This window comes from Phyllostomus hastatus, unplaced genomic scaffold, assembly GCF_019186645.2.
Source record: "Phyllostomus hastatus isolate PE091 unplaced genomic scaffold, TTU_PhHast_1.1 phas_contig_62, whole genome shotgun sequence".
Taxonomy (NCBI): Eukaryota; Metazoa; Chordata; class Mammalia; order Chiroptera; family Phyllostomidae; genus Phyllostomus; species Phyllostomus hastatus.
Window position 1 is genome coordinate 19,166,579 of NW_025333921.1, and position 27,895 is coordinate 19,194,473.

At 46.0% G+C, this 27,895-nt stretch overlaps 1 protein-coding gene across 3 annotated transcripts; it reads left to right on the top strand.

The window, feature by feature from the left end:
• Positions 1-35: 35 nt before the first annotated feature.
• On the top strand, positions 36-27,838 carry SCAMP5 (secretory carrier membrane protein 5). 3 transcript variants are annotated; one of them, XM_045848621.1, is made up of 8 exons: positions 36-172; positions 11,917-11,928; positions 19,139-19,180; positions 19,984-20,112; positions 23,012-23,168; positions 24,269-24,370; positions 24,798-24,915; positions 25,172-27,838. In XM_045848621.1, exons 3-8 carry the CDS (start codon positions 19,174-19,176, stop codon positions 25,364-25,366), a joined length of 708 nt encoding a protein of 235 aa, XP_045704577.1. In that variant the 5' UTR covers positions 36-172; positions 11,917-11,928; positions 19,139-19,173; the 3' UTR covers positions 25,367-27,838. The 3 variants fall into 3 exon arrangements, with proteins under 3 accessions (XP_045704577.1, XP_045704578.1, XP_045704579.1); XM_045848622.1 differs by having other exon boundaries at positions 54-172; positions 11,917-12,002; XM_045848623.1 differs by lacking the exon at positions 11,917-11,928 and having other exon boundaries at positions 73-172.
• The last annotated feature ends 57 nt before the right edge of the window (positions 27,839-27,895 follow it).

Genomic DNA, 27,895 nt, shown 5'->3' on the forward strand with positions numbered 1-27,895 from the left:
GCTGGCGGGGGCGGTGCGGAGAGCGCGCGCGCGGAGCAAGCTGGAGGCGCGCGCGCGCTCCCCACCCCCGACCCCTAAGCGGCTCTTGCTCGGCGGGCTCTGCGCCGCTTCGCCGGTGCAGCGCAACGCAGGGCAGTGCTTCTGCCTTTCAGCAGCGGAGAGACTGCTGCGGGTGAGTTCGGGCCTGAAGGCTCAAGAGAAGGGCTTTTCAGGGAAGCTGGGCGCAGGGCGAGAGGTGGTCACCCCCTCTGTAGGTTTGTACCCTACGCTTCACCTTTGTATGCAAGGGGCAGGCCGAGATGCTGGAGAGGTGGAGAGTCGAGGTCACCTTCCTTGTTTAGAGTGGAGGAAGAGTGTCCTGGGTGACCCCTGGTCCTCCAAACCCCACCATCCCCAGCCCCCTCAGAGGGAACCCTTGTCTTGGGTGACGTCAGGCTTCTGGATTCTGAAGCCTGGGCCTTGGGTCCTCCATTCCCCCCACCCCCACCTGGAGTTCCCTGGGAACCGGCCTCCCTCCTCCTCCTGGGGATGGTACACGCGATCCGAGATGGGGGAGACTGGAGACAGGGTAACTGAGGCCTCCTTTGGGTCCTTCCCCACAAGAGGCGCCTGCAGGTGGGCCCAGGTTGTTACCTGCCCTCCGCTCCCCTCCACCTCCCTGGGCGACCGACCTTTGGAAGGCTGGTCTGAGCCACCTCAGGGATTCTGGGATGGGTGCATTCATTGGCTTGAGCCTGGGTCTGCCCGGCTGGGGTGGTTTTTTTGGGTGTGCCGCATAACACTCAAAGGAGTCCGCAAGAGTCGGTCACGGGGATGAGGGTGAGGTGTTTGGGAAGCTGCCCCTACCCCTGCCTCCCGGGAGCTCCTGGTCTGGAGGTTGGGAGAACCAAGTAGAGACTGAGAATTCATCTTAGGTGGTTTCAACCCGTGCCTCAGCTGCGGGATGGAGAGTTTAGGGAGAGCGAGGCAGGCTTTCCTGCGGACACAAGGAGCACAAGGCGAAAAGGAGGCAAGAGCAAGTAAATAAACTTCCTGGAGGAGGTGAAATTTGCATGGGAGAAGAGGCAAAAGGAGGCATTCCTGGGTAATGAATGGTATGGGCAAAGACATAGAGGTGGGAATTAAGCACAGCTTTTCTGGACCTGCCACGTGAGCCCATGGGGTGGGGGAGTCTGGAGAATTTTGCAGCCAATGCCTTATGGGTTCTGCCTCCAAGGGGCAGGTCTCTGAAAGAAGGGGATGGTTCTTGCAGGGGCATTGCTGGTGGAAATGATTCTGTTCGGGCTACACAAGTCTTGCTAGCTGAAATTTGATCTGGGTTTGGTGAGCCTGAAGGCAAAGTCCCCAGAACTGAGAGAGGAGTGTCTCTAGTGAATGGGCCACAGAAGGAATCTTCTTGGCCTAGCAAACCAAGGGAATTCTTTAGCTGGCTGGCGGGCCACCTCTGAACAAGTTTGTCCTCTCTCTGGGCATCTCTTTGCCAGCACCTTTGTCTAGGGACAAAATAATAGGGTTAAATACTGACCTCCCTTGAGGAAGCTGCTTGTTTCAGTTCTTCCTTTTCCTTTTCTCTTCATTCTCTCTGCCTCCCTCCCCACAGCATTTCCTCTAGGGGCTGCACTTCTTTCTCTGCTGACAGCCTGGAGTCTCTGAAGGTTTCCTGGAGTTGTGGGACAGCAGGGTTGACAGAAGCTGTGGGCTTAGCCTGGTTGGGGAAGGGCATCAGTTGCTCCTTTCCCATCCTTTGGGAGGGTATCCACATCTTAAGCAAGAATATAGATTGACCGTGGTCTGTGTCGTGGCCTGAGTTGGGTCCCTCCTAGAAGCCCCACCCATGAGAGACTGAGGAAGAGATTAGGTGGGAATGAGTGACGGCTTGGTGTCCAACAACTGGTTTAGAATTTAAGCAGTGGGATGCATGGCAGGGATGTCTGGAAAGGTTTCCCAAGAGAGATGGGATGTGAGAAAATAGTAGTACTTAAAGGAGCTGACAGGGCTCTGGTTTAGGGGCCCTGGAAGCACAGGGGCTGGCTAGACATGATCTCATGCATGAAGCTGGGTAGTGTGGGAAGCAGGTCAGCCTGAGATGGAAAAGCAAAGAGTAGTGGGACAGGAGGCTTGACACAAGACCTCAAATGCCAGGCACAGGATTAGTAGGGACTACTGAAGAAGAGTCACCATAGGACAGTGATAGCAATGCCAGAGAAGTGCTACTTTATGAGTTCTGGAACTTCAGGGTTGGGGTGGCTAAGGGGACCAAAGGTCAAGCAAGAGGGGCAAACTTCCATCTTAGATAGGCGGGCAGGAAGAAAATGACCATTTCTATGTGAAGGATGAAGGGCTCATGCTGGGGAGGAGGCAGGGCTGATGAGCAGCAGCCCTGGTACCAGCCCCGGGTCTCTAGCCTAATCTGGAGCCAGGCTTGAGTGTCTTCTCCCTGCTGTGGGCCTCACTCTCTCCGCTGTGGCAGCTTCTGTCCTCCCAGCTTCACTGTGAGAAATGGAACAAACTATAATCTGGGGTTTTTTTTCATTGACTTTTTTGTGGGAGAGGAAGTGGGATGGAGAGAGAGACAGACAAACAGACAGACATTGATGTGTTGTTCCACTTATTTATGCATTCATTGGTTGCTTCTTGCATGTGTCCTGACTGGGGATGGAACTCGCAACCTAGGTGTATCAGCATGATATCAGCACGATGCTCTAACCAATTTAGCTGTCCAGCCAGGGCTATAATCTGGGTTTTTAAAATAAAATTCAGGTAATATTCACTATTCTATTGATAACTAGGGTGGTCCTTCCTTCTACATCTTTGGAGGGATATGTAGCAACTCCCAACCCACACTGCTAACATTATGAAAGACTCAATTGAGGAGCAAATTCCTACTTTTCCCATTCTGCAGTCAAGAAATTTGGTTTGCAGGGGCCACTCAATTCTCCCTCTTTCCCTCCACCTCCTTCACACACACAGGCTAGTTCTGGTGACCAGAGTCTCCTGCAGTCCTCCCAAGCTTAAACTTTCTCTGGGCTAACCTTCATATACAAGTGGAAAAGTTTGCCCTGTGTTCTGGCACCGAGCTCTGGCTTCTCCCAGTCTGAGTCATTCATACTTTGCTACACTGACTTCTCTGTAACCACGGTACACCTTTGAAGACAGCCTGGTACTGGGGACTGGAGCCAGAATTAGAGTTACCTCCTTTGACACTCCTACAATGCAGTTATTGCCCACACTCCCCCTGCCTCTCTTCATTGTTTTCTTGGAGGACTTCAGTGCTGGACAACAGTCTCCCACTTCACATCCCATTGTCTCACGGGAGGCGATGCCTCCTTCAGCCACCCCTTCTACTAGGCACTCCTGAGTCTGGCCATCATTGGCATATGGCTTCCTCTGAAATCTGAAACTCCAGTATGCTCTGACCACAGTCCAACTTTTACTTTTCCTGCTTTGGGACCCTACAGAGACCTCATTCTCTGATACCTTTATTTTCTTTATACCATAGCATCCACCTTCTGTGTCTTTTCTGGACCTCAGGGTCCAGGATTTTAACCATTCTCTGGCCCATGCCCTCAGCTACCCTGCCGCTTTGCCTGTGTGTCCCCCAACCCAGCAGCAGAAGATCCAATTTTGGATTCTATGCTCAGCATATAGAAAGCTTCTGGGGGTCATCACATTCCAGGGCAGTCTGGTTCTGCTTCCACGCAGGGTCTCCAGCCTCAGCTGTCCCTCATCACTTTCTGGAAATCCTTCTCTTCCCAACAGCTCATCATTCCATTTCATGAGAGGACTATTCCAAACTGGACTACTCTCCCAAAACTCTTTACTCACAGAAAGGGTGGTTGGGGGTTTGTGGGAGAAGTGGAACCACATCCATGTTTCCCCACTTCCTGAGTCCCAGTAGAAGGAAGTATCCTAGCCTCATGTGCCTACTCTGTGCTGTGGAAGCTGGCCCTCTGTTTCCCAAGGTACCATTGTCCATCAGCTATTTCCCCTTCTTTTTTTTTTTAAATTTATTTATTTATTTATGTATGTATTTTTAGAGAGGGAAGGGGGGGAGAGAGAGAGAGAGAGAGAGAGAGAGAGAAAGAGAGAGAGAGAGAGAAACAGTGTGCTGTTGCTGGGGGCCATGGCCTACAACCCAAGCATGTGCCCTGACTGGGAATCGAACCTGCGATGCTTTGGTTCGCAGCCTGCGCTCAATCTACTGAGCTACATCAGCCAGGGCTTTTATTTCCCCTTCTTACTGTACCAGCTTATAAATATGCTCATCTCCTATCTGAAAAAACCTTTCTAACCCTAAGTTCTCTACTAGTTGCTGCTGTTTTAAACCAGTGGTTTTGTCTTATTACAAAAATGATATATGACCATTGTAGAAATCTTAGAAAATAAAGATAAAAAGAAAGAAAACAAGTAGCTTATAATCTTACTATCAAAAGATGGACTACTTGCTTTAGTGTTGTTACTGATACTCTGTGTGTGTATTAAAGTTTCATCCAAGTTTTTTGAAAGGCTAGTTTGCTAGACTTGTTCCCTCTTTATCTCCCTTATGTTTTCCTCATTCCTTATCTGCTTGGTCTCTACTCACTGCTCCCTGAAGCTGTGACCTCCTAATTGCCAAGTCAGCCATATCACACCTGACTGCTCCATAACCATGGGCGTTGTTAACCCGGCTGAGCAGCCATTAAAAAGACTGCAATATAATGAACCTGTGTTCCTTGCTGTGAAAAATTTTCATAAGATATTGTTGAGTGGAAAAAGTAGGCTATAAAACAGCACGTATAAAATGATATTATTTTTGGCATATATACGTTAAAAACAAAAACCAAAAACCTGGAGGTCAAACTGTTAAAGATTTGGACTCTGAGAAGGTAGATTTTGAAAGAACTTCTAGTTTTTACCTTATGCACTTTGATTTTTTTTAACATACAGACACACACACACACACACACACACACACGAGAGGGGACCCCCCCAAAATTGAATTTATTTACAAAAATTGTGTATTTATTCTTACATGTTTAAACATCAGTTACTGTCAGAGTACTGTTTATTTGATGAAATATACCTGTCAAGATGTTTTTCCCATTGCTCAAAACAGTTAAAAATTTTTTTATTTATTTTCAGAGAGAAGGGGAGGGAGGGAGAAAGAAAGGGAGGGAAACATTGATGTGAGAGAGAAACATCAATCTGTTGCCTCTTGCAACCAACTGGGGACCTGGCCTGCAGCTCAGGCATGTGCCCTGACCAGGACTTAAACCATGGACTTTTGGTTTGCAGGCTGGTGCCCAATTCACTGAGCCATACCAGCCAAGGCTCAAAACAGTTTTTGAACTCATCAATTTTGATGACTTTTAGTGCTTTCACCATTTTTTTCTTTCACTTCTTCCACATTGACAAAGTATTTCCCTTTGAGGACTTTTTTTCATCCAGGGACATGGAAAAAAGTCACCTGGGATGAGATCAGAGAAATAGAGAGGGCAGGGCACAGGGGTCCTGTAGTTTTTTATCAAAAACTGCTGAACACTCAGCATGGAGTGTGCAAGTGCGCTCATAAATCGCAAGTCATGAAATGGGCAAATGCATTGAAAGAGTCTTCAAAAAGATTTCACTGAAGCTGAACCCAACCTCTCACAACAACACCAGCTGGTACACTGATACACATGAGTTCCTAGAACACTCACTTAGTTGGGGAAGCCTGTACTACAAGGGGCTCACCTTCTAGAAGATAATTCCTTTTTTTTTTTTTTTGGTCCCCCTGCATGTCACATATGAAGTCTGTCTAGAAAAAGTCCAGCCATTGTTAAATAACAGGAATGGTTTGTGTGACATTGATGTAACCTGGCAGCCAAGGAGAGTAGACTGGGATGCGCATGCGTGAACAATGCTGACTTCACAGTGCTAGTCAGTGGGAACGGTAGACACTGTTGAGTGACCATGTGTGCTGTGTGGTCATCACAATCAAAATGACTGAGCAAATAGAGCAATGAATCTGCATCAGATTTTGTGTTAAGCTTAAACATTCCTCTGTAGAAACTTCAGATGATTCAGAAGGCTTTTGGGGACAATGCAATGAGTGTAGCATGAATAAAAATGTGGCACAAATGCTTAAAATATGGTTGAGAATCTGTTGAAAGTGATCCATGTTCTGGGATGCTGGCAACAAGCAGACCACCTGAGGATGCTGAATGTGTAGGGGCTGCAATCAACAAAGATCGGTGACTGACAGAACTAGAAGCTGATCTGGGGATTCTAAGAACTACTGGCTTTTCCCAAAACTAAAATCACCTTTGAAAGGGAAGAGATTTCAGACCATTGATGAGATTCAGGAAAATACAGCAGGGCAGCTGTTGGTGATTCCAACAAAGGATTTTGCAGAGTGTTTTGAACAGTGGAAGAGATGCTGGGAGAACTGTGTGAGGTCCTTGGGTGCCTACATTGAAGGGGACTGAGGCATCATTGTCCTGTGTACAGTGTTTCTTGTGTCTTCTTCAATAAATGTCTCTATTTTTAATTTTGCGTGGATGGATACTTTCTGGACATACCATTAAAAGAAAAAATATATATATTTGATCCTCACCTGAGGATATGTTTATTGAATTTTGGAGAGAGAGGAAGACAGGGAGAGAGAGAGAGAAACATTCATATGAGAGAGTAACATTGATCAGTTGCCTTCCATACGTGCCCCAATCGGGAACCGAACCTACAGACAGGGAAAGAAACATGGATGTGGGAGAGAAACATCAATTGGTTGCCTCTCGCACATCCCCGAATGGGGACCAAGTCTGTAACCCAGGCATATGCCCTGACCTGAATTGAACTGGTGACCCTTTGGTTTCGCAGGCCATCCTTAATCTACTGAGCCACACCAGCCAGGGCAGGGTACAGATATTTTTCTACATAGCTGAAAAGCAACATATTTTCATTTTATTGAAAAAAATTTAAGGCTATATATATATATTTTAAAAAGTTATTATATTTAAGAGAGGGGAAGGGAGGGAGAAAGAGAAGGAGAGAAACATCAATGAGAGAGAAATATCGATTGGTTATCTCTCGCATGCCCCCAGCCAGGGACCTGGCCCACAACCTAGGCGTGTGCCCTGACCAAGAGTTGGACCGATGACTGTCAGCTCTGTTGTCTGACGCCCAGCCAACTGAGCCACACCAGTTGGGGCAAGGCTATATTTTTAAAAAGAAGAAGAATAGAGTCCTTTAGTGGCTGGCAGAAATCTGGAATAAAGCTCAAATCTGTCCATGGCCTTCAAGGCCAGGATGACCCAGCCTCTTTTATTTATCAGCCATATTTATTTTTTGCCTTTCTGTCCCTCCTTCCACTTTGAGTTTCATCTTTGCTCTACTCCTTTCTATCCCTTGGATATACCATGCTGTTGCTCTCCTGATCTCCATACCACCCTCTTGATTCTCTTTTTCCCTAGCCAACTCTTACTTATCCTTCAGGATTCACTCTTATGAAGCCTTCCCTACTTCTAGGACAGACCAGGGAGGTGCTCCTCTGTGTTCTCGCAGTTTTTTTGTACTTACTCTCCCAGAGCCCTTCTTAGGCTGTGTTGTAATTTCTCATTAACTTGGCTGGGTCCTCTACTCTGACTTCCTCTCTCTCAACTCCAGACTGTCTCTGACATTAGAGAAAAAGTTGAAGCCCTTCCTGGACCCCATCTTCCATGCAGGTAGTACCCTCTCTCTATTCTCTTTCTAGGCATAAGTAGCCTTATTCAAAGACCTGTCTATACCTGCTTACCTGTTCAACTGTAGACCTAATCTGGCTACTACTCCCAATCCCATGCCACCAAAACAGGTTTTGCTGGGACTACAGATGACTTGATGTTACTGAGTATGGTGAGCACTTTCAGCCCAGCCCTTTTCATGCTATCACATCTGCTCACTGTCTACGCCTTGCTTTGGAGACTCCACTCCTGGTTTTCCTCCAGCTCATCCTCTTCTGACTACTTTTTTCATTTATTTATTTTTAAATTATATTTTATTGATTATGCTATTACAGTTGTCCCAATTTTTCCCTCTTTGTCCCCTCCACCCAGCAGCCCCCACTCCTTCAGGCAATCTCCACACATTTGTTCATGTCCATGGGTCTTTGGCTTCTCCATTTCCTACACTGTACTTAAAATCTCTATGACTATTCTGTAAATAATAATTTGTGCTTCTTAATCCCTTCACCTTTTCGCCTATTTCCCTAACCACCTCCCCACCACATCTGGCAGCTACCAAACTGTTCTCCATATTAATAATTTTGTTTCTGTTCCACTTGTTGGCTTGCTGTATTTTTCAGACTGTAAGACGTACTTCCCCCCAGATTTGGGAGGAAAGGGGGGTGCGTCTTATAGTCCAAATGTAGCTTGCCTGGCCGGGGGAGCGGGCAACTGTGGTAGAGCTCAGTCATTGGAGGCAGGAGCAGGGGCCCTGCTGCAGAAGCCGGCTGTGGCAGGAGTAGGGCGGGGCCTAGGCTGGGAGGAGATGGTGTCCTGGTGGTGGTGCAAAGTAAGGGAGGCAGAAGCGGAGTCCCCACTGCGACATACTATAGTGCTAGGGAGGAGAGTACAGGCGGTGCAGACACATTAGGAGAAGAAAGCCTGCGGCACCTGTACATGCCTCCATCACGTGACTGGTGTGTCATTCCCCCTCCCCCCATGAACATTAACATTAACATAGGCAAATTCTACTGCAGGGTCACCTGTCAACGTGGCCCTGCAGCTGTTGCAAAACTACAACTCCCATCATGTTTGGACATGTTGGGATGATCAGAGCTGTAATTTGGCAACAGCTGCAGAGCCACACAGGTTGTGCAAAACTGTTGAGTTCTGTTTACATTTACATTGGTGAAATACTATGTTATTAAATATTTTACCACATTTTTTGTTTCAAAATTTTTTTTTCTTATTTTCCTCCTCTAAAACCTAGGTGCATCTTATGGTAGTTTGTTTTTCACATTTAATTGTTGGTAGATATATATTTATTACCATTTTATTGCTCATAATTTTGATCTTTTTCTTAAATAAGTTCCTTTAATATTTCATATAATACTGGTTTGATGGTGATTAACTTCTTTACCTTTTTCTTGTCTGGGAAGCTCTTTATCTGCCCTTCAATTCTGAATGATGGCTTTGCTGGATGGAGTAATCTTGGTTGTAGGTCTTTGCTGTTATTACTTTGAATACTTCTTGTCAATTCCTTCTAGCCTTCAAAGTTTCTTCGGCAAAATCAGACAGTCTTATGGGAACTCCCTTTAGATAACTACCTGATTTTTTCTTCTTGCTTTTAAGATTTTGTCTTTATTTTTAACCTTTGGCACTTTAATTATGATGTATCTTGGTGTGGGCCTCTTTGCATCCATTTGTTTGGGACTCTGTGCTTCCTGGACTTGTATATCTGTTTCCTTCACCAAATTAGGGGAATTTTCTTTCATTATTTTTTCAAATAGATTTCCAGTTCTTATTCTTTTTCTTCACCTTCTGGCATACCAGTGAATACTGGTATGTGTGAAGTTGTTCTATAGGCTGCTTATACTATCCTCATTTCTTTGGATTCTTTTTTCTTCTTCTTGTTCTGGTTGGTTGTTTTTGCTTCCTTGTGTTCCAAATCATTGATTTGATTCTCAGCTTCATCCATTCTGTTGATTCTCTCTAAATTGTTCTTTATTTCAATTAGTGTATCCTTCATTTCTGACTGGATCTTTTTTACGCTGTTGAGATACTCACAAGTGCTTGAGCATCCTTATAACCAGTGTTTTGAACTCTGCTTCTGAAAGATTACTTATCTCCATTTTGTTTAGTTCTTTTTCTGGAGTTTTGTTCTGTTCTTTCATTTAGGCCATGTTTCTTTGTCTCCTCATTTTGGCAGCCTTTCTGTGTTTGTTTCTGTGTATTAGGTAGAGCTGCTCTGACTCCCTGTCTTGATAGCATGGCCTAATGTACTAGGGGTCCTGTGGGGTCCAGTGGCACAGCCTCCCCAATCACCCAAGCTGGGTATTTGAGGTGCGCCCTTCATGTGGGCTGAGTACACCCTCCTCTTGTGATTGACCCTTGATTGCTGTTGGCAGATCAATGGAAGGGATTTACCAAGGCCAGTCAGCTGCAAGGACTGGCTGTGACCACCAACCTCCACCCTCTGTGGAGGATCAGCTGTGCAAGAGCCCACTCCACAGAGCAGGGCTTACTTTAGCAGGGCTCTGGTGCCTTCTTGTGTTCTGCCTGGGGCCACTTGGCATAAGCGATAAGTGATCTGCAGCTGGCTGCTTCTTGTGCTGGGCTTGGAGGTGCCCTAGCAAGGCCAGGCTGTGAACCCAAGGCCAGCTGCTGCTAGTGCCTTGGGCCAGTTAGCAAGGTACAGGGGCTTGCTGAGGCCAGCTGCTGCTTGTTTGAGAGGATTTAGAAAGATCAGAAGCATGAGCCAAGACAAGCCATTTGTATAGAAAGGCTACTGTTAACCGCTTGGACGCAGGGGCCCTAAGTTGGGTGACACATAGTCTCAGGGAATCACAAGGGCAACTCAAACAGTGTGAGCCAGGTTGATGGAGTCTCAGATATATTGCCCACTACCCTCTGTGGCTCTGTCAGGGGAGGGCTCAGAAGAGGAGCAATGGCCTCTGCCAACAGTTCTGTCTTGGGAAAAACTGTCTGCCAGTTCTTGCCTTGATGCCAGACATTCAGTTCCTCCCTGCATGCCATTAGTGCCTTTCAAGCTGCTGCCCAGGTGCTGGAGCTCAGTGGGAGTGAGTCTGAGTGAGTCTCTGCACAGGCCCTTAAAGAGGAACTGCCTGGGAGTCCAGCAGTTTCTTCTCCTGACTCAGTCTCCACTGGTTTTTACAGCCAGAAGCCATGGGGACTTATCTTCCTGGCACTCCCTGGGTTGGGAATCCTGGTGTGGGGTTAGGACTCCTCTCTCCTGAGATATCCCTCTCGATTTTTATCTGCCTTAAGTTTGTGTGGGACCAGCTCCATCTGTATCTCCCTATCTCTGCTCCTCCTACCTGTCTGGGTGGATGTAGTTTCTTCTTTAATTCCATGGTTGTAAGACTTCCATTCCACTTGATTTCTGCTGGTTCTGAGTGATTAATGATCTATAGTTTAGTTGTAATTTTGCTGTGGTTGTGCAAGGAGGAGAGACATGCCTCTCCTAGGCTGCTGTCTTAGAGATCTTGGAGCTTGGGTATTACCATTAATTTTTTTAACAGATAATACATTTATATGATTCATAATTTGAAAAGATGTCCTAATTTTTATCAGTTCTAAGACCTAGGCTGCCATCTTGGAGATCTTGGAGCTTGGGTATTATCATTAATTTTTTAACATAATACATTTATATGATTCATAATTTGGGAAGACGTCCTAATTTTTATCAGTTCTAAGATGAACATTTGGATGTTTCTGAAAGCATTTTAGTGTCTGTGTCTTAAAATTTTGGGGATCTTATAATTACAAGTTGGCAGTATTTTTGTTTTCTTTTGGTAAATAAAATTAATGATCAGTCTTAAAACCCATGGTGTCTTGGGGTAGATGGCATAAAGATACGTAGTAACAATTCAGTTTTCTCTATGCCCCGGGGAGCCACAATGATTTTTTTCTTGATATCCTACTAGAGATTCTTTGTGTACATATTACCAAATACAAAATAGGGTGGGGCAAAAGTAGGTTTACAGTTGTTTGTATGGCAAATAACACAATAGTTAATAATAATATAAGAATAAACTATTTTGTATAAACATAACTGTAAACCTACTTTTGCCCCACTCTGTGTTTGTGTATGTTTTCCCCTAATGTTTTACTCTGAAAAATTTCAAAGCTACAGAAAGGTTTAAAGAACAGTGCGATAAACACTGGTTCGTCACCTAGATACATCAGTTTTTAATATTTTGTGACATTTACTTTATCTACTTTTTTTTTTTTGCAGAACCAGTTGAAAGTAAGTTGCGGATAAGACACTGTACCTTTGAATACTTCAGCATTTATCTCCTAAGAACAAAGATATTCTCCTGGGTAACTACAACATCTAAGAAATTTAACATTGAACAATGATACGTGCTATGCAATCTATGTTCAAATTTCTTTACTTGTCCTAAAAATGTCCTTTAGACCTGTGATTTAGAAATCCAGGATTCACTACAGGATCACTCATTGCATTTGGTTGCATGACTCTAATCCCTGTACGAATTTTTTTTCCTTTACCAATTTTTGTCTTTCATGACATTAACATTTATTTGCTGTGGAAAATTTCTCACAATCTGGATTTGTCAGATTGTTTTTTCTTGGTATTTTGAAACTAAATATTTTGGCAACAGTACTACATAGATGACCTTGTATCTTTCTGTGTGTATCACAGTTGGGAGGTACATGACATCCTTTGGCCCCATTGTCAGAATGCTAAGCTTGGTCATTTGGTCTGCCAGATCTTCTCATTATTGAAGTACTCGTTCTCCGTTGTGATTAATAAGTAATCTGAGGGGTAGCACTCAAAGTGTGTGACACTCCTATTAGCAGCCATTGATCATCCTTTTTTGTATGAGTTCTTATACAAGGGTTGCAAATGATGGTTTTTAAAAATTCTGATTCTATTATTAGAACTTTTTTCTCTCCCTTTCTTTTGTATGTTATCCTAGACTTGTGTATTCTTTTCTTTTTTTAAGTGTATTTTATTGATTATGCTATTACAGTTTTCCCAATTTCCCCCCCTTTATCCCCCTATTGCCCTGCACCCCTAACCCTTCCAGTATCCACCCCACTTAGTTCCTGTCCATGGGTTGTACTTTGACTTGTACCAGTCTTTACTTGTACCAGTTTCCTGTACCAGTCTTTACCTCTCCCCATCTGTTTTATTCCTTCCAATTATGCTTCTTCTTCACTGTACCTTTCCCTCCTCATTCTTCCCCTCCCCCTCCCCACTGAAAACCCTCCATGTGATGTCCATTTCTCTGATTCTGTTATTGTTCTAGTTGTTTGCTTAGTTTTTGTTTTTGTTTTTTTTTATGTTCAGCTATTGATAGTTGTGAGTTTGTTGTCATTTTACTGTTCATAATTTTTGATCTTCTATTTCTTAGATAAGTCCCTTTAACATTTCACATAATAATGGCTTGGTAATGATGAACTCCTGTAACTTGACCTTCTCTGGGAAGCACTTTATCTGCCCTTCCATTAGAAATGAAAGCTTTGCTGGATAGAGTAATCTTGGGTGTTGGTCCTTGCCTTTCATGACTTGGGATACTTCTTTCCAGCCCCTTCTTGCCTGCAAGGTTTCTTTTGAGAAATTGCTGATAGCCTTATGGCCACACCTTTGTAGGTAACTCTTTCCTTTCCTCTTGCTGCTTTTAAGATTCTTTATCTTTCATCTTGGGTAACTTAATGATGATGTGCCTTGGTGTGCTCCCCTTCAGGTCCAATTTCTTTGGGACTCTCTGGGCTTCCTGGACTTCCTGGAAGTCTATTTCATTCACTAGATTGGGGGGAGTTCTCCTTCATTATTTGTTCAAATAAGTTTTCAGCTTCTTGCTCTTGTTCTTCTCCTTCTGGCGCCCCTATAATTCTGATGTTAGAGTGTATAAAGTTGCCCCAGAGGTTCCTAAGCCTCTCCTCATTCTTTTGAATTCTTGTTTCTTCATTCTGTTCTGTTTGGATGTTTATTTCTTCCTTTTGTTCCAAATCGTTAATTTGAGTCCTGGTTTCCCTTCCCTTAACTGTTGGTTCCCTGTATATTTTGCTTTATTCCACTTTGGGTAGCCTTCATTTGTTCTTTCATTTTGCGACTGAGCTCAATTAGTTCTGAGAGCATCTGTTTACCAGTGTTTTTAACTCTGCATCAGGTAGGTTGTGTATCTCCTTGTCACTTAGCTCTTTTTCTGGAGTTTTGATCTGTTCTTTCATTTGGGCCATATTTCTTTGTCTTTGTGCACAGGTTATGTTGTACGGGGGAGGGGCCTTAGGTATTCACAGGGCGAAGCAACCCTCTTCACTGTGTTGTGGCACTGTCTGTGGGGGAGGGGTCAGAGAGGGAACAATGTGGCTTGCTTGTTCTGCCCTGGCCCCACTTTCCAACCAACTCTGTAGTGTGAGACTGAGAGTTTCTCTCACGGTGGCAACCCCCACAGTAGTTTACAGCTAGCTTTGAGTCTTTAGTTTCCTGCTCAGCCAGCTCCAACTCTCCTGGCCTACGTGGTTCACTGCCTTGCCCTGTTCATCCTTTCTACTCGGCTGCCCACCTACCAGTCTCAGTGAATGTTTTTTTAACTGCCTGGTTGTCGGAGTTTCATGTAGTTTGATTTTCTGGCACTTCTGGTTGTTTATTGTTTTTAGATTGGTTGTTGTCCTCCTTTTGGTTGGGTGAGGAAGCACAGCATTTCTACCTATGCCTCCATCTTGGCCGGGACTCCCACTTGTGTATTCTTTTCATTCAGTGTGTTCTAACCTACCCATGACTGACATTATTCATATTTTTCAATTTTTTATTTTGAAAACTTCCACACTAAAGTTGAAGAAATAGTAAAAAGGGTACCCTTTACTATATAGCGTCACCCAGATTAACCAGTTGTTAACATATGCCACATTTGCTTTGATTCTGTCTATCTGTTCATAATTTCCTATTTTATGTTTGAAGTGACATAATACATTGCTCCTAAACACCTGAGCACATATTTCCTAAGTACAAGGACATTCTCCTACATAACCTTGATATCATTGTTGCACCCTAGAAGTGTAACACTGACACAACATTATTATCTAGGTTAGAGTCTATATTCAAGTTTCCTTTATTATTCCAGTGATGGCTTTTATAGTGTTCCCCCAATCAAGGTTTACACATTGGTTTTTGTTGCCATGTATCTATAGTCTCCAATAGTTTAGACAATCCCTTATCTCTTTACATTTTTTTGTCTTTTAGGATGTTGATATTTTTTTAACAGTCCAAGTCAGTGTAGGTTTTAGAATGCTACACAGTTTAGGATTGTCTGATTGTTCCTCATGATTAGACTCAGGTGAAACATTTTGGGTTCAGAACACTACACAGGTGGCGCTGTGCCCATCTCCCTGCATCACATTGTGAGGCCATAATGTCCATCTGTCCCATTATTAGTAAGGTTAAGTTTGATCATCTGGTTAAGGTGGCATTTGCTAACTTACTTCACAGTATAAAAGCCTGTTTCCTTTTGTAATTAAGTAATCTTTGGGCTAGTACTTGAGACTCTGTGACTCTTTTCCTCCCAACAATCGTTTGCCCAGTGAAAGGTTTAGTATCTATTGAAGATCCTTGACTGAACCAACTATTTCTTTAGTGATTTCAAGATTGGGAGATTTCTCCAATTCTGTTACTCCTTTTACATTTATAGCTAGCATTCTTCTGCGAAGACCTTTCTTTCTTCCTCCTTCTCTTTTTAAATTGTTTTCTTTTCTTTTTTATTGGTTCTAGAGAGAGGGAAAGGGAGGGAGAATGAGAGGGGGAGAAACATGGATCAGTTGCCTGTGCCCCAACTGGGGACAAAACCTGAAACCCAGGCATGTGCCCTGACTGGAAATCGAACCAGCGACCTTTCGGTTTGTAGGACAATATCCAACCAATAAAGCCACACTGGCCAGGGCCTCCTCTTTTTAGAAATGAGTATCACTTTGCACTTATGAATTATTTTTTAAAATTCAGTATGTTATTATTGTTATTATTACTTTGATACTCGTAATTGTCCCAAATTTGGCTAGTGGTAGCCCCGTTCAAACTGATGTCCTTTTGACATGCTCCCATTCATTGCATGCCTTGTCGTTTCCGTCACTACAAGATGTTCTGACCAGGGGCGTCCAACCTGTTGGCATCTCTGGGCCACACTGGAAGAAGAGGAGTTGTCTGGGGCTACACATGAATACATTGTGACACATAATCACAAAAAATCTCACCATGCTTTAAGTAAATGTACGACTTTATGCTGGGCTGCATTCACAGCCACCCTGGGCTGCATATAGCTGCAGGCTGCAGGTGGACACCGTGTCAGGCTGAATTTTGTATTTGTCTTGGCTGGGGACCAGCCACATGTATATACAGGGTCCAGCGCAAATAACACCCCTTTTTTATTACAAAATCATAAGCATGTAATTCTATAACATAACAATATCACACTCAAGCACAACATATGACATTTTAGGTGAAATGTTCAAATTAAAAATATAAATTATTACACCAATATTATTACCCTACCAACCACACTCAAGCAGGCATTACTTCTGCTGCGCCCTGTATTTTAAGTCATGGGATCATACTGATACCTCCAATTCAAGTCCAACATCTTAGAACTCTTCTTTTTTTACTTTCCCACATTCCATGTCCTGTCTTCATACTCTTTTTTTTTTTTTAAGATATTATTGATTTATATTTAGAGAGAGGGGAAGAGAAGGAGAAAGAGGAGAGAAATACCAATGTGTGGTTGCCTCTTGCACGCCCCATACTGGGGACCTGGCCTGCAACCCAGTCATGTGCCCTGACTGGGAATTGAACTGGCGACCCTTTGGTTCGGAGCTCACGCTCAGTCCACTGAGCCACTCCAGCCAGGCCCTGTCTTTATACTCTTTAACAGTGAGAACTAAGGTTCCTAATGGCACACATTTACTCACATGCTTTCTCCTACATTACACATGACCAAGTTTCAGAATCACCACATTAGTACCAGCAGTAACAGTAAATCTGTGGGTATATGGGTTATTTTTCTAGTTATTTTTGTCCTTGAGATACATCCACCTGAGAGAACACAGAGTACTGTGAGAAGTTACTTGGCTAATTCTTTTACCTGTGGTTGTGTTCATCTTCATTTGTTCTTGTTTATTTCAACATGAGGGCTTACTTTTATTTCTGGTCTAAGTTTTTGAATGTGTAAGACATTGTATGTACAAAAGTATGTAAAAATCTTTACCCAGAGAAGTCTCACGACTCATTCTAGCCCTTCCACCATGTAGCTTTCCATGTCATTTGTTTCTGGCTTATTCTTCCTGTGTTTCTTTTGCAAAAATAAGCAAATTAGTATGCATATTCTTTTAAAAATATTTTTAAATTTTAAATTTTAAATTTTAATTGTTCAAGTTTTTTTCTTTTAATTGAGTATGCATATTGTTATTTCTCTTTATTTCTTGCATAAAAGGTGGCATACTATACTTGTCTGTACTTTGTTTTTTTCACTTGACAATGTATCCTAGAAGCCATTCCATAGCAGTTCACAGAGATCACCCTCATTCTTTTTTACTTCTATGTAGTACTCCATTGAATGATGTGCCATAGTTTGTTCAAATAGTTGCATTTAGGTTACTTCCAACATTTTGCTATTGCAAATAGTGTCATGTTGAGTAATGTGTATTTGTTTCTTATTTGTGGGTAAGTAAACAGAAGTAGGATTGTTGAGTCAAAAGGAAAATAGATTTTTATTATTCCTTTCTCCTCCTTTTAAAAAAACAAAAGGTAGCATATTATATAGACTGTTCTGCATGTTGCATCTTCAATGACTAGTAATTGTGGAGATCTTTCCATATCAGTATTTTTAAAAATAGCTGCAGAGCAGTCTATTGTATGACCATACCATTTATTTCATCAGCCCCCTATTGATGGCATGCAGATTGTTTCTGTCTTTTGGTGTTACAAACCATGCTGCAGTAATGCAGCTGTATGAGGGCATCATTTCATGTGGGTCCCTAGCATGCTTATCTTTTTTCCTTTGTGGTAGATATTTTTGGTTTTTATATCTGTATTTGATTTTATCACAAAGGGTCCACAAAGATTATAATTGCACAAACTTTTAACTGGGTCCAGAGAAATTTGACTGGAACTCTAGGAGGATTTGTTTTTCTTTTTTGTACAGCAAACTTTTCATTGGAATACAACAAACAGAAAAGTGTACAAATTGTAACTATGTTTCATGAATTTTCACAAAGCCAATACCTCTAACACCATAGATTTGTTTTGTCTGTTTTTCAACTTTATAGAAATCTCTACCCAACTGTAAAATGGTTCATTGCCTTAGCACTTGGTCATAGACCATTTTCTGATTTTGATGATGTATATAGCTCCACCAAAGTTACTGTTCTAGTGAGCTGATTGTTCATTTGCTTCCTTGCCCTTAACTCTGTATGTCTCAGTGCAGGCCACGTGCTGAACTCCTGACTGGAGTATCCCCAGTGCTTACAAGGCAGCCCTGTTTGGGGTCTCACAGCACCTGAGACTTGGCGAGTCAGTAACACAGCTGCTTGTTGTCTTCCCCAGAACCCTGTCTTTTCTCACGGGTGCCTCCTGTGACGGGGCTCCCTGTTAACAGGACCCACCCTTCTTGGTGTTTAAGCTGGCACAGAGTCTTCTTGATGGCTCCCTCCCCAACTCCCCAAATCCACCTCAGGGCCCCTTCATACTTGCTCCCAAGGGCCTCAAGCATCATTTCCGGTCCACCTCCCCTCTCTGCTTTGGCCATCGTGGTTTTCTTTCCTTTATTTAAAAGTATGAGTATCCAACAGGGTCTCTGCAAGCTTTCCCCTCTTCCCAGAAGGCTGCCCTGCCCTGGTCAACTCCTCTGTGTTCTGTAGGGCTCTTCTACTTCCCAGTCCAGGTTAGATCACCTTGATACACGCTGCCTATGTTTTCATTCCCGCCACCCTTCCCTTTTATTTTCCTGCAGAGGGCAGGGGCCATATCTTTCTTATTCATGCTGTTTCCCCAGTGCCTGGCAGATTATAAATCCCCAAAAAGTGAACATATGACTGAAGGCAAAGGCAGGAGGGAGGGGAGCCTTACCTGTGACTGAGGCCTGGGTGCTGCCTTATTCAGGGTCAAGGAATAGGGTTTTCTCTTTCAGAAGTCTCTGGTCCCCTCAGGTCCTCTCTGTCACTTGCCTTTCCCTGCATGGGGTCCCCTTTTAGGTTTCTTTCCTACCCTGGGGCTTTCTGTGGTTAGCCTTTGTGCCTTGAGGCAAAGGGCATGAATGCCTGGAAGGAGGCAGCTGGTGGAATGGTATCTCTGTGAGGTGGGAGATGCCTCCACTGGGTTCATCCCTCTGTGATAGTGTGAACAGGGTCCTGCCCCAGGAAACGTCCAGCCCGGCTGGGGCTGAGAGCGGGACCTGGTTAGGATGGGCCGTGATCCTCATCCTTCTCTGGCTTTTCTTTCCTTCCAGTTCAGGACAAAAAGGCTGGGCCGGCTGGCGCCATCATGGCAGGTAAGGAGAGGACGGGCCATGTGGGCGAGACATGTAAGTGAGCGTAGTGTGGGTGGACCTCCTCCTAGTCCTCTTATCCCCCACAGTGTTTAGAGGTCAGGTTCTTTCTGTCCTCTTGCCCCCAAGTTTTCCCTGGTCCCGTCCTTAGGCCTATCTGTTTGAGACCCTGCATATGACACTGTCTAGCCCTCTGTCAAACCTCTGACCCTGGGGACCAGGGATCAAGCATCCTGATGCCCTGGTCCTACTGGCCATCAGACTGATGGGTGGCATGGGTGGCACAGTCCCTGTCCCCTCTGTCACCATTGCTCTCTAATACTCTGAGACCTTTTCCTTCTGGTTTCTGAGTTGTGTGGTTTCCGAAGGCCCAGGTACAGAAGGCCAGAGCTGGAAGGACTTTTAGGGACTATGTAGCTCAATTTTCATGCCACTGGATAAACAGGTCTGGAGAGGGGCGGTGACTTGCCCAAGGGCAGAATATTGGAGTTGAGGCTGGAACTCCTGTTTCCGGACTAACCTTTCCTGCTCCTTCTACCAGGAATTGGCTCCCTGCCGAGGAGGGTGCTGCACCACTGATGGACAGCGTTTACTGTTTTCCTTCTGAGAGACAGTGACGCTGCTTTAGGGCTTTTGGTTACCTTGGGAACCTCACAGAGGAAGCAAGGATGGTTGGGTAGGGACAGCAAAGTGGCCTATGATCACAAGGCCCGACGGGCAGCCTAGGCCAGAGAAAGAATGATGAGACTGGATTTTTGAGAATGGGAACATTCAAGGTCATGCCATGCGATGTGCCTCACCCGCAGAGAAAGTGAACAACTTCCCACCACTGCCCAAATTCATCCCACTGAAGCCATGTTTCTACCAAGACTTTGAGGCCGACATCCCTCCCCAGCATCTCAGCATGACCAAGCGCCTCTACTACCTCTGGATGTGTGAGTGCTCTGGATGAGGGGCTGGGTGGGGGCGTGGGGCATTGGGGTGGGGTTCCTGCAGGCTGCCTGTCCTTCAGCCCCATTTGCAGCATTTGCATGGGACAGTAAATCTTTCCCTGCCTGACTCCCTAAGAGCTCCTCTCATGGGCCAACTTCCCAGCTGGGCCTTAGTTTTCCTCAATCTCCGGTCTAGGCCTCTCCTTTCTCCAACACACATAGCCCATTCATAGACCATCCAAATAAGGGTCTCTGTCTCTTGCTCTCCCTTTCCTTTCCCGCTGGAGTGGTTTTCTAGGGAACCTCAGGATTCTGAATTCAGAGAGGGATCCTTCCCTCCAAGCCTCATTTTTCCTGTTTGGCTGGAACAATGCTCAAAGAAAAGAGCATTCAGCTAGGAGCTGGGAGAGAAGAGATCAAAGTGGCTGGTTGCTCCATTTCCTAAGCAGTAGGAAGAGGGCGTTGGCTGAGTGATCACTGTGGTTCCATGTTGAGCTCTGTTTTGTAGTCAGTGCTTCTAAGACTCTGGAGTTCTAATGTTCTAAGATTTTTGAGGGCCCTAGTTTCTGATGGTTTATGGAAGGTTGGTGGGGAAGGTATTGTCTTAGGGGATGGGACTTGGCCATGCCCAGACTGGTCATAGGTACCTCTTAGGTATAGGCAGGGAGAGGAGTCTGATCATCCTGTGTGGGTACCAGCCCCAAGGAATGCCAGGCACCCTCAGAGTGATGTTAGCCTGGGTCTGCCACGTGTAATGTTGCCTTGAGTAGGTCTGCTCTGAGGAGCTGTCCTGGGAAGATGATTAATTGTGCCAGGAAGATGGTGAAGAATTCTATCTTTGCAGCAGGTCCTTCATGGAATGGTAGAAAGAGTATGGGGACAGACAAATTCAATTTTAAGTCCTGGCTTGGTCTTTGGGCAGTCATGGGGCCATTTTCCCCCATGTAACATGAGAGAAGGAAGGGATAGGGTAGGTGTGGCTAGGTCTGTAGATGTTGGGAAGAGAATGAATGGGCTGTCTCAGAAGGCTTCCACTTTTTCCCCATCAAAATAGGGTATAGAAGTGGGGATGGGAGCTTTGAGGAGACTGGAATTAGAAGGAGAACATGTTTGTGGACAGAGGGTAGGGACACTATCCAAAGAAACGTGACCCCTAAGATTTCTGGGCCATGCACAGGGTCCCTCTGAGCGGTCCCACCAGCCCTCTAGGATTGGGGGCACTCCTTTTTCTCTAGGAACATTCAGCTCAGAGCCAGATGGGAGTTGTGCTCCTCCAGGGTATGTGTGATTAGAAGACAGGGCAGAATCTAAGCTAGATAAAAAGAGGAAAGTGGAGATAGAAAAAAGTTGATGGCTAGAGAGAGAGTGGCCAAGTCAGTGGATGTCAGTTCCAAAGAGGCAGTAGAATATTTGCAGGAAAGGCAACTAGGTCAACTGAGCTGGAGAGAGCTGGGACTAGGAAAAGAGGTTAAACCAATATAAAAACAGGTTGATGTCTGGTTTATGTAAAAGCAAATAAAACCAGTGAGAACACCAAAGTTCCAGGAAATTTGGGGGCAGTAAACACAAATGGAGGAAATGCAGATGAAAGGCACAGGAAGAAATGTGCGGGAAGAGGGTCCTGAGATGAGTATACCTGCACAGGTGGCAGTGTTGTTAGGGCAGACTTGGGGAGCATTCCACCTGACCCTGGGCTCTGGGGACTCTGCCCCTGAGCAGATCTCATTCAGGAGCTGGATTTAAGGGCTACAGATGTCTTCCTAAGTCCTCTCTAGGTACCTGCCAGATGCTTTGCTCCTAAAGAAATGTACTGAGCCCTTGAGATGCTTACAGGTTTTATTCAGAAGCTAGTACCATAGATACCTGGATGTTTGAAGCTAAGATGGAGCCCACCTTCCTTTGTTTATTCAGCAGGTCTTTGTGGAGCCTTAAAGGAACTCAGCCTACTGTTTGAGGAAGGGAACACCCCGTGTCAGAAGACCTGGGTGTGTGTTAGTGCCAGCATCAGATGAGGAAGGAGTCTCTGAGGTCCCTGATGCTGGGATTCTGAGGTTCATGTGTGGGCACAGACGAGGGCAAACCTGGGTCTTGTTCTTGGGGAGTTTCTAGTCTGGTTGATGGGCTGGGATTTGTACTCGAGGAACCATGACAGCAGCCTAGGTCTGCAGGAGGTCAGAGGGATGGGAGATGAATAGACTGCAGTAGCGAAGGAAGGCTTCTTGGAGGAGGTGGCATGATAGTTGTCTAAGAAATGGATTAGATAAGACTGAGATCCCAGCCACCACTGCCTGCCCCATTAAAGTGCAGGGGAGACAGTACAGTGGCTTGACAGGATGTTTCCACAAGGCCTTTCCCCTTTTTGTGCCCCTACCTTTTGAGAGAAGATGTAAGGCAGGTTTCCTGTGCCTCGGCCTTAGTGGTTGCTGTGGCTCTGGTGGGGCCAGGGGCTGAGGCTATTCTTAGAAGGAGGAGAGTTTTTCTACTACCCCAAGGCTTTGGAGCCCTTCAACAGGGCTTGCTGCTCTGAGGCTCTGGATTTCTGCTCTGGAGGCTCTTTGTTCTCTGGGTTTCTTAGATCCCCAGAAGCAGGTGTGGGGCGGGGGCTGGTCTGAGCTCCCAGCTTTCTTTCTTACAGTCTGTACTCTGTGTGTGTGTGCATATACTCACTGATGTGGGTTGTGGGTGTGAATGTGTAAATGTGTATAAATGTGGTTTGCATGTGTGGTGTTTGTGTGTGTCTACATCTCTCTGCTTGCACTGTTTGCATGTGTTTGATTGTCATGTGTTGAGTTATGGGTGTGTGCTCCTGTGTCTGGGTGCTCATGTTATCTCTGCATGGGCCTGGTGTTTGTGTTCATGTCTGGTGTCTGTCTCTGTGTGTGCGTGTGCTCCTGGGTTGCAGTGAACAGCGTCACGCTGGCCGTGAACCTGGTGGGCTGTCTCGCGTGGCTGATCGGAGGCGGGGGAGCCACCAACTTTGGCCTCGCCTTTCTCTGGCTCATCCTCTTCACACCCTGCTCCTACGTCTGCTGGTTTCGGCCCATTTACAAGGCCTTCAAGTAAGTGGTTGGTGCTGACCCTGGCTCCTAACCCTGCCTCTTTGCTCATCTACCCTATCTCTTCTCTACATATTTTCTCACCTTTTAATTTTTATTATTATTTTTTGCTGTCTCCCAAACTTACTTTTCCTAGTTCACCCTCAGCTCAGACTGCCAAGTAGGATTTGGGCTTCCTGGGAGCTCTAGGGAGGGCTGGGAGTTAGAGCCTGCCTTTCAGTTCCTTTCTCCCTCACTCTACCTATGGGTGTGGGCAGCACAGAGTGCTGGTCTCTACCAGGCCTATTTTAGTTTTGATTTCCCAGGCAGCTGCATGTTAACTTTGCCAATGGGGCCACTCATCTTGGTGGAGATGCCCATCCTGTACCCATGGTGCTAGCTGATTTCATGCCAAGTGGACCATTTATCCATGTACCAATGGACCTAGCCATCTGTATACCACTGACACTATTTATGTGCTAATGAGGTCGTCCGACTCTGTGTCAAAGGGACCACCCATCCATGTATCAGTGGGGCCAGCTGTCTTGGTGCCGGTGGGTGTCTACTTTGTGTCACATGGGATTTTCAATCTTTGTGCCAATTGGACTAATCATTCATATACCAATAAGGCTGTTTGGTGCCACTGGAGTATCCATGGTGCCTCAAATGTCTGCCAATCAGACCATACATCTGTGTGCCAATTAAGTTACTTTCTTGGTGCCAGTAGGGTGTCCATTCTAGTACCAATGAGACTTTCTGTCTCAAAGCTTATGGAACCATCATCTGTGTACCAGTGGAGCTAGTTATCTTGGTGCCAGTGGAATTGTCCATCCCCTTGACAATGGGGTTGTTTATTTCTGCCACAATGGACCCATCTATTTTTGTGCCAGTGGGGCCAACCATCCATGTACCAGTGGGTGGTCCATTCATGAAGAGATGTCTTCCTATGTAATGTTGCACAGACCTAACATATGGAATCCTGCAAAGATCCATGAGTAAACACTGTCCCATTTTGGCCTCTGTCCATTGTGTACTCACTTAAACTTGGAAGGGTCTGGGTGCCTTGAAGGCAGTGAATCCCTTGCCCTCTTCCCAGGTGATGGGAGCCTTCTCTTCTGTTGCAGGACTGACAGCTCCTTCAGCTTCATGGCATTCTTCTTCACCTTCATGGCCCAGCTGGTCATCAGCATCATCCAGGCTGTGGGCATCCCAGGCTGGGGCGTCTGGTAAGAGACTGAGGTATCTGGGACTGACCCAGGGCTGGCATGGGTGGTACCTTGGGTATGTCTTTTGTTTACCTCCATATGCTAAACTGTGGAGAAGTGTGAAAGGATTCAGGCTAGTAGAAACAACCATAGCATCAGAGGAGGAGAACCTTGTAGTGGTTTCAAGGGGCTGAGCGTGTCAAGCATCATGAGAGAACCCGAGGAAAGGAAGCCTTATGTCTGAGGAGTTCATCTCCTGAGCCATGGGGAGGATTTTTCCTGAACCACTGACATAGGCCCTTTGGGTATCAGTGAGATGGTCTCTTTGTATCCAGTGATATGGACCCTCCATGTGACAATGAGATGGTCCCTTACCCGTGTCTAGTGGGGTTACACCTGGGTGGCCCTGACTGTGCTGGGCAGTCCCACAACTGGCCTCTTCCTGCAGCGGCTGGATCGCCACTATCTCCTTCTTTGGAACAAACGTTGGCTCAGCGGTGGTGATGCTTATTCCCACTGTCATGTTCACAGTTGTGGCTGTCTTTTCTTTCATCGCCCTCAGCATGGTATGTGATTAACTCACGGGTGAGCGGGTGGCTTTGGAAAGGGGCTGTGATCTGTAACAACCTCCCTTCTAAATGATAGGAAGACCCAGAGGTCTTCCAGGGACTCACTGTGGAATGTCTTGGTGGACTTTGTTCCTGGTGCACAGAGCATGGTGGGAGGGAGGACTGGCTTTTACAGTGAGCTGTCTCTGACTCCCATGGCTTTCCTGGGTGGCCTGCTTTTGATTAACCCTTCCTTGTGCTCCTCCTTCTACAGGTTCATAAGTTCTACCGGGGCAGTGGAGGGAGTTTCAGCAAAGCTCAGGAGGAGTGGACCACGGGGGCATGGAAGAACCCACACGTGCAGCAAGCAGCTCAGAATGCAGCCATGGGGGCGGCCCAGGGTGCCATGAATCAGCCCCAGACTCAATATTCTGCCACCCCCAACTACACATACTCTAATGAGATGTGAGCCAGCCGAGCCTACTGAAAGGCAGGGCTGAGGGCTGGTGGGATGGGGGCTCAAGCCCCATCATCTATTGTGGTGACCAAGCAGGGTTCCCCCTTCCTTTTTCTCCTCTCCCTTGTCTTTTCTCCTCCTCTTTGTACAAGATATCTATATCTATATCTGTATGATTATATAGATATATATATATATCCCCCTAGCCCCTTTGGATTTTGCTCTGAGCATTCTGAGAGCTATGGGCTGCACATGTGTCCCATGTGCAGTAGCTGTGTCCATGTACCCTGTGAAATAGTGTGCAATGGAGGTCTCTGTTGTCCTGGTGCTAGATGTGTGTTTAGAACTAAACCAGCCTCCTCCACCCTCTGCCAGGCCACTCCCTCTGACTGACCTTGGCCCAGGAACCCATCATGGGGCAGGTGTATAGCAGAGAGAGCCTGACTCCCTCCCCAGGGTTAAGAGCTGAAGCTGCTTCCACTTTTGGTCTGATTGGGAAGCAACACTATTTAGTACTCATGGTGGTGGGGATGGTGGTGGTGGTGGGTTGGAGGGTGGGGACAGGCAGGGGATCTTCCCTTGCTCCTCCTGATCTGGGTCTCTTCTTCTTCAGCCTCCTCCACTCCTTTCTTCCTACTGTCACATTCCCTGTGGTCTCTTTCCCAGGGTTTCTCCCTTCCCATGGGGCTTTTCTTTGTCTTCCCCAAGGCTAAATATCCCAATTGTATCTGCTCCTAAGACTGAGCCCATTCTCAGAAGAAGCAGCAGATAGGGGAGCTGAATCTTATCCCTGATGCGAGAGGGCACGCAGATGCAGAGCCCCTCTGTGCACCTGACTTCTGGGAAATGGCAGTGCAGGGTCATCTCCCTGATTCTCAGAGCTTGGCCTATAGAGGCAGGCTCCTATCTTCCCTTCCCTGCTCCCCCTCCTTCTCTTCTCAGAGCCCTCTCAAGCCCCTCAGCCTATGTCTCTCCCCAAATCCCCAGCTGCTGTGGACTATTGCTACCACCCTACCCTGCCTCCCCTGAAGAATTGGGAGGTGTCCAGTCAAACATGCAGCTGGAACAGAGGATATGTATATAATTATTGGCTTCTGGGTGAAGTCTGGCTGGCTCAAGCCTGCTGGGAGGTACTAGGTGTCTCTGGGTGACTGACCATTGGATTCCTGGCAGCAGCAGCTATTCTGGGTGGATCTGGTAGAAGGGATAGGCTCAAAGGGCTGGGCCTGGAGGGAAGATCAGAGGAGAGGACAGGCAGGGCCCAGTGAGAGAGGGGCATGACTCTCCGACGCCAGTTTGCCTTTGGTCACAGGGCAGTTCTGGGCACTTGAACTCATAAACCAGGAAGAAGCACAGGTCCAGTCTTATCTGCAGGTGTAATGGCTGGATTGGGATTTCAGGTTAGTAACAGTGGGAAGGGAGGCTCTCTGGCCACCCGCCCCCCACCCCAACATTAATATAACTTGCCCCCTTTTGTCTACTGGCCTTGGTTCTTGGCCCTTCTTCACCCTGCCAGAACCCCTTTCTCTTCCATGACAGTGATTTCAGGCCTGTAAGGCTATTCTGTTTCAAGCGTTATGCGAATGTTACTGGTAAAGACCCTGGCTCTCTGAGGCCTGGAGTGGAGTGGATTCTCACTCATGGAATAACTGCTTGTTTTCCACTCTCCCTTCTACCTGGGTAATTGTCCTGAAAAACCAAACCCTGTTTGGCCAATGTGGGCTGGTTCTAGCTTAGAACTCAGCACCTGGGCTTCCAGGTACAATCCTGAGCTTTGAGCTCCACATACTTCATTTTCATATAAGGGGAACCAGGACCTCTGGAAAGTTCTCTTCCTAATGGTCCCTTAGGTTTGGGCCAGATTGTGATTGGCTGTCTCCTCTACCACTTTCTGGAAAGCATTTGTCACAGCCCCTAGTACACTAGGTTTAGGTTCTTCCTCCCCTGTCCCTCCCCCAGCCCAGACTTCTGGTTCCCTTTCTTTGGGTCTCGTAACTCTAGGAGGCCCATGCTCCAGCTGCCAGCCCAGAATCCATGATCTGCTAGTTACCACCTCCAGTTGATTTCCCTCCCTACTTTCCTTTCCTTTGTCCTGGCTTAGACCTGGCTGTGCTCTGACTGCCCCAGGGAAGGCCTGCTACTTGTGTGTGGTTGAGTGTGTCCAGGCCCTGGAGTGCTGCATCTCCAGGCAACTATGCACTTTCCTGGTGAAGGAGCCAATATAAAAAGTGGGGAGCTAGGCCCAGATTCATCTCTGCTGGGTGGTTTTGGGGGTGGGATGGATGAAAGCCCAGGTCAGTTCTGGGAATCCTCAGGTCTGCAGCCAGCCAGTGACCTGCTTTTGTATTCTGCTGGTGCCCACTGCTGCTCCTTATTTCTGGGAGACACAGACCGTTCTTCATCTGGCAGTTGACCTGCCTGAGCCAGTGTGTCTGTCTGTGGTAACTGAGAGAACAATAATAAAAGGGAACATTTGGCCCTATGTATCCTGTGTCATGTGTCTTCATGTGGGCTTGTTGTGTGGAGGCAGGGTAGGTCTGT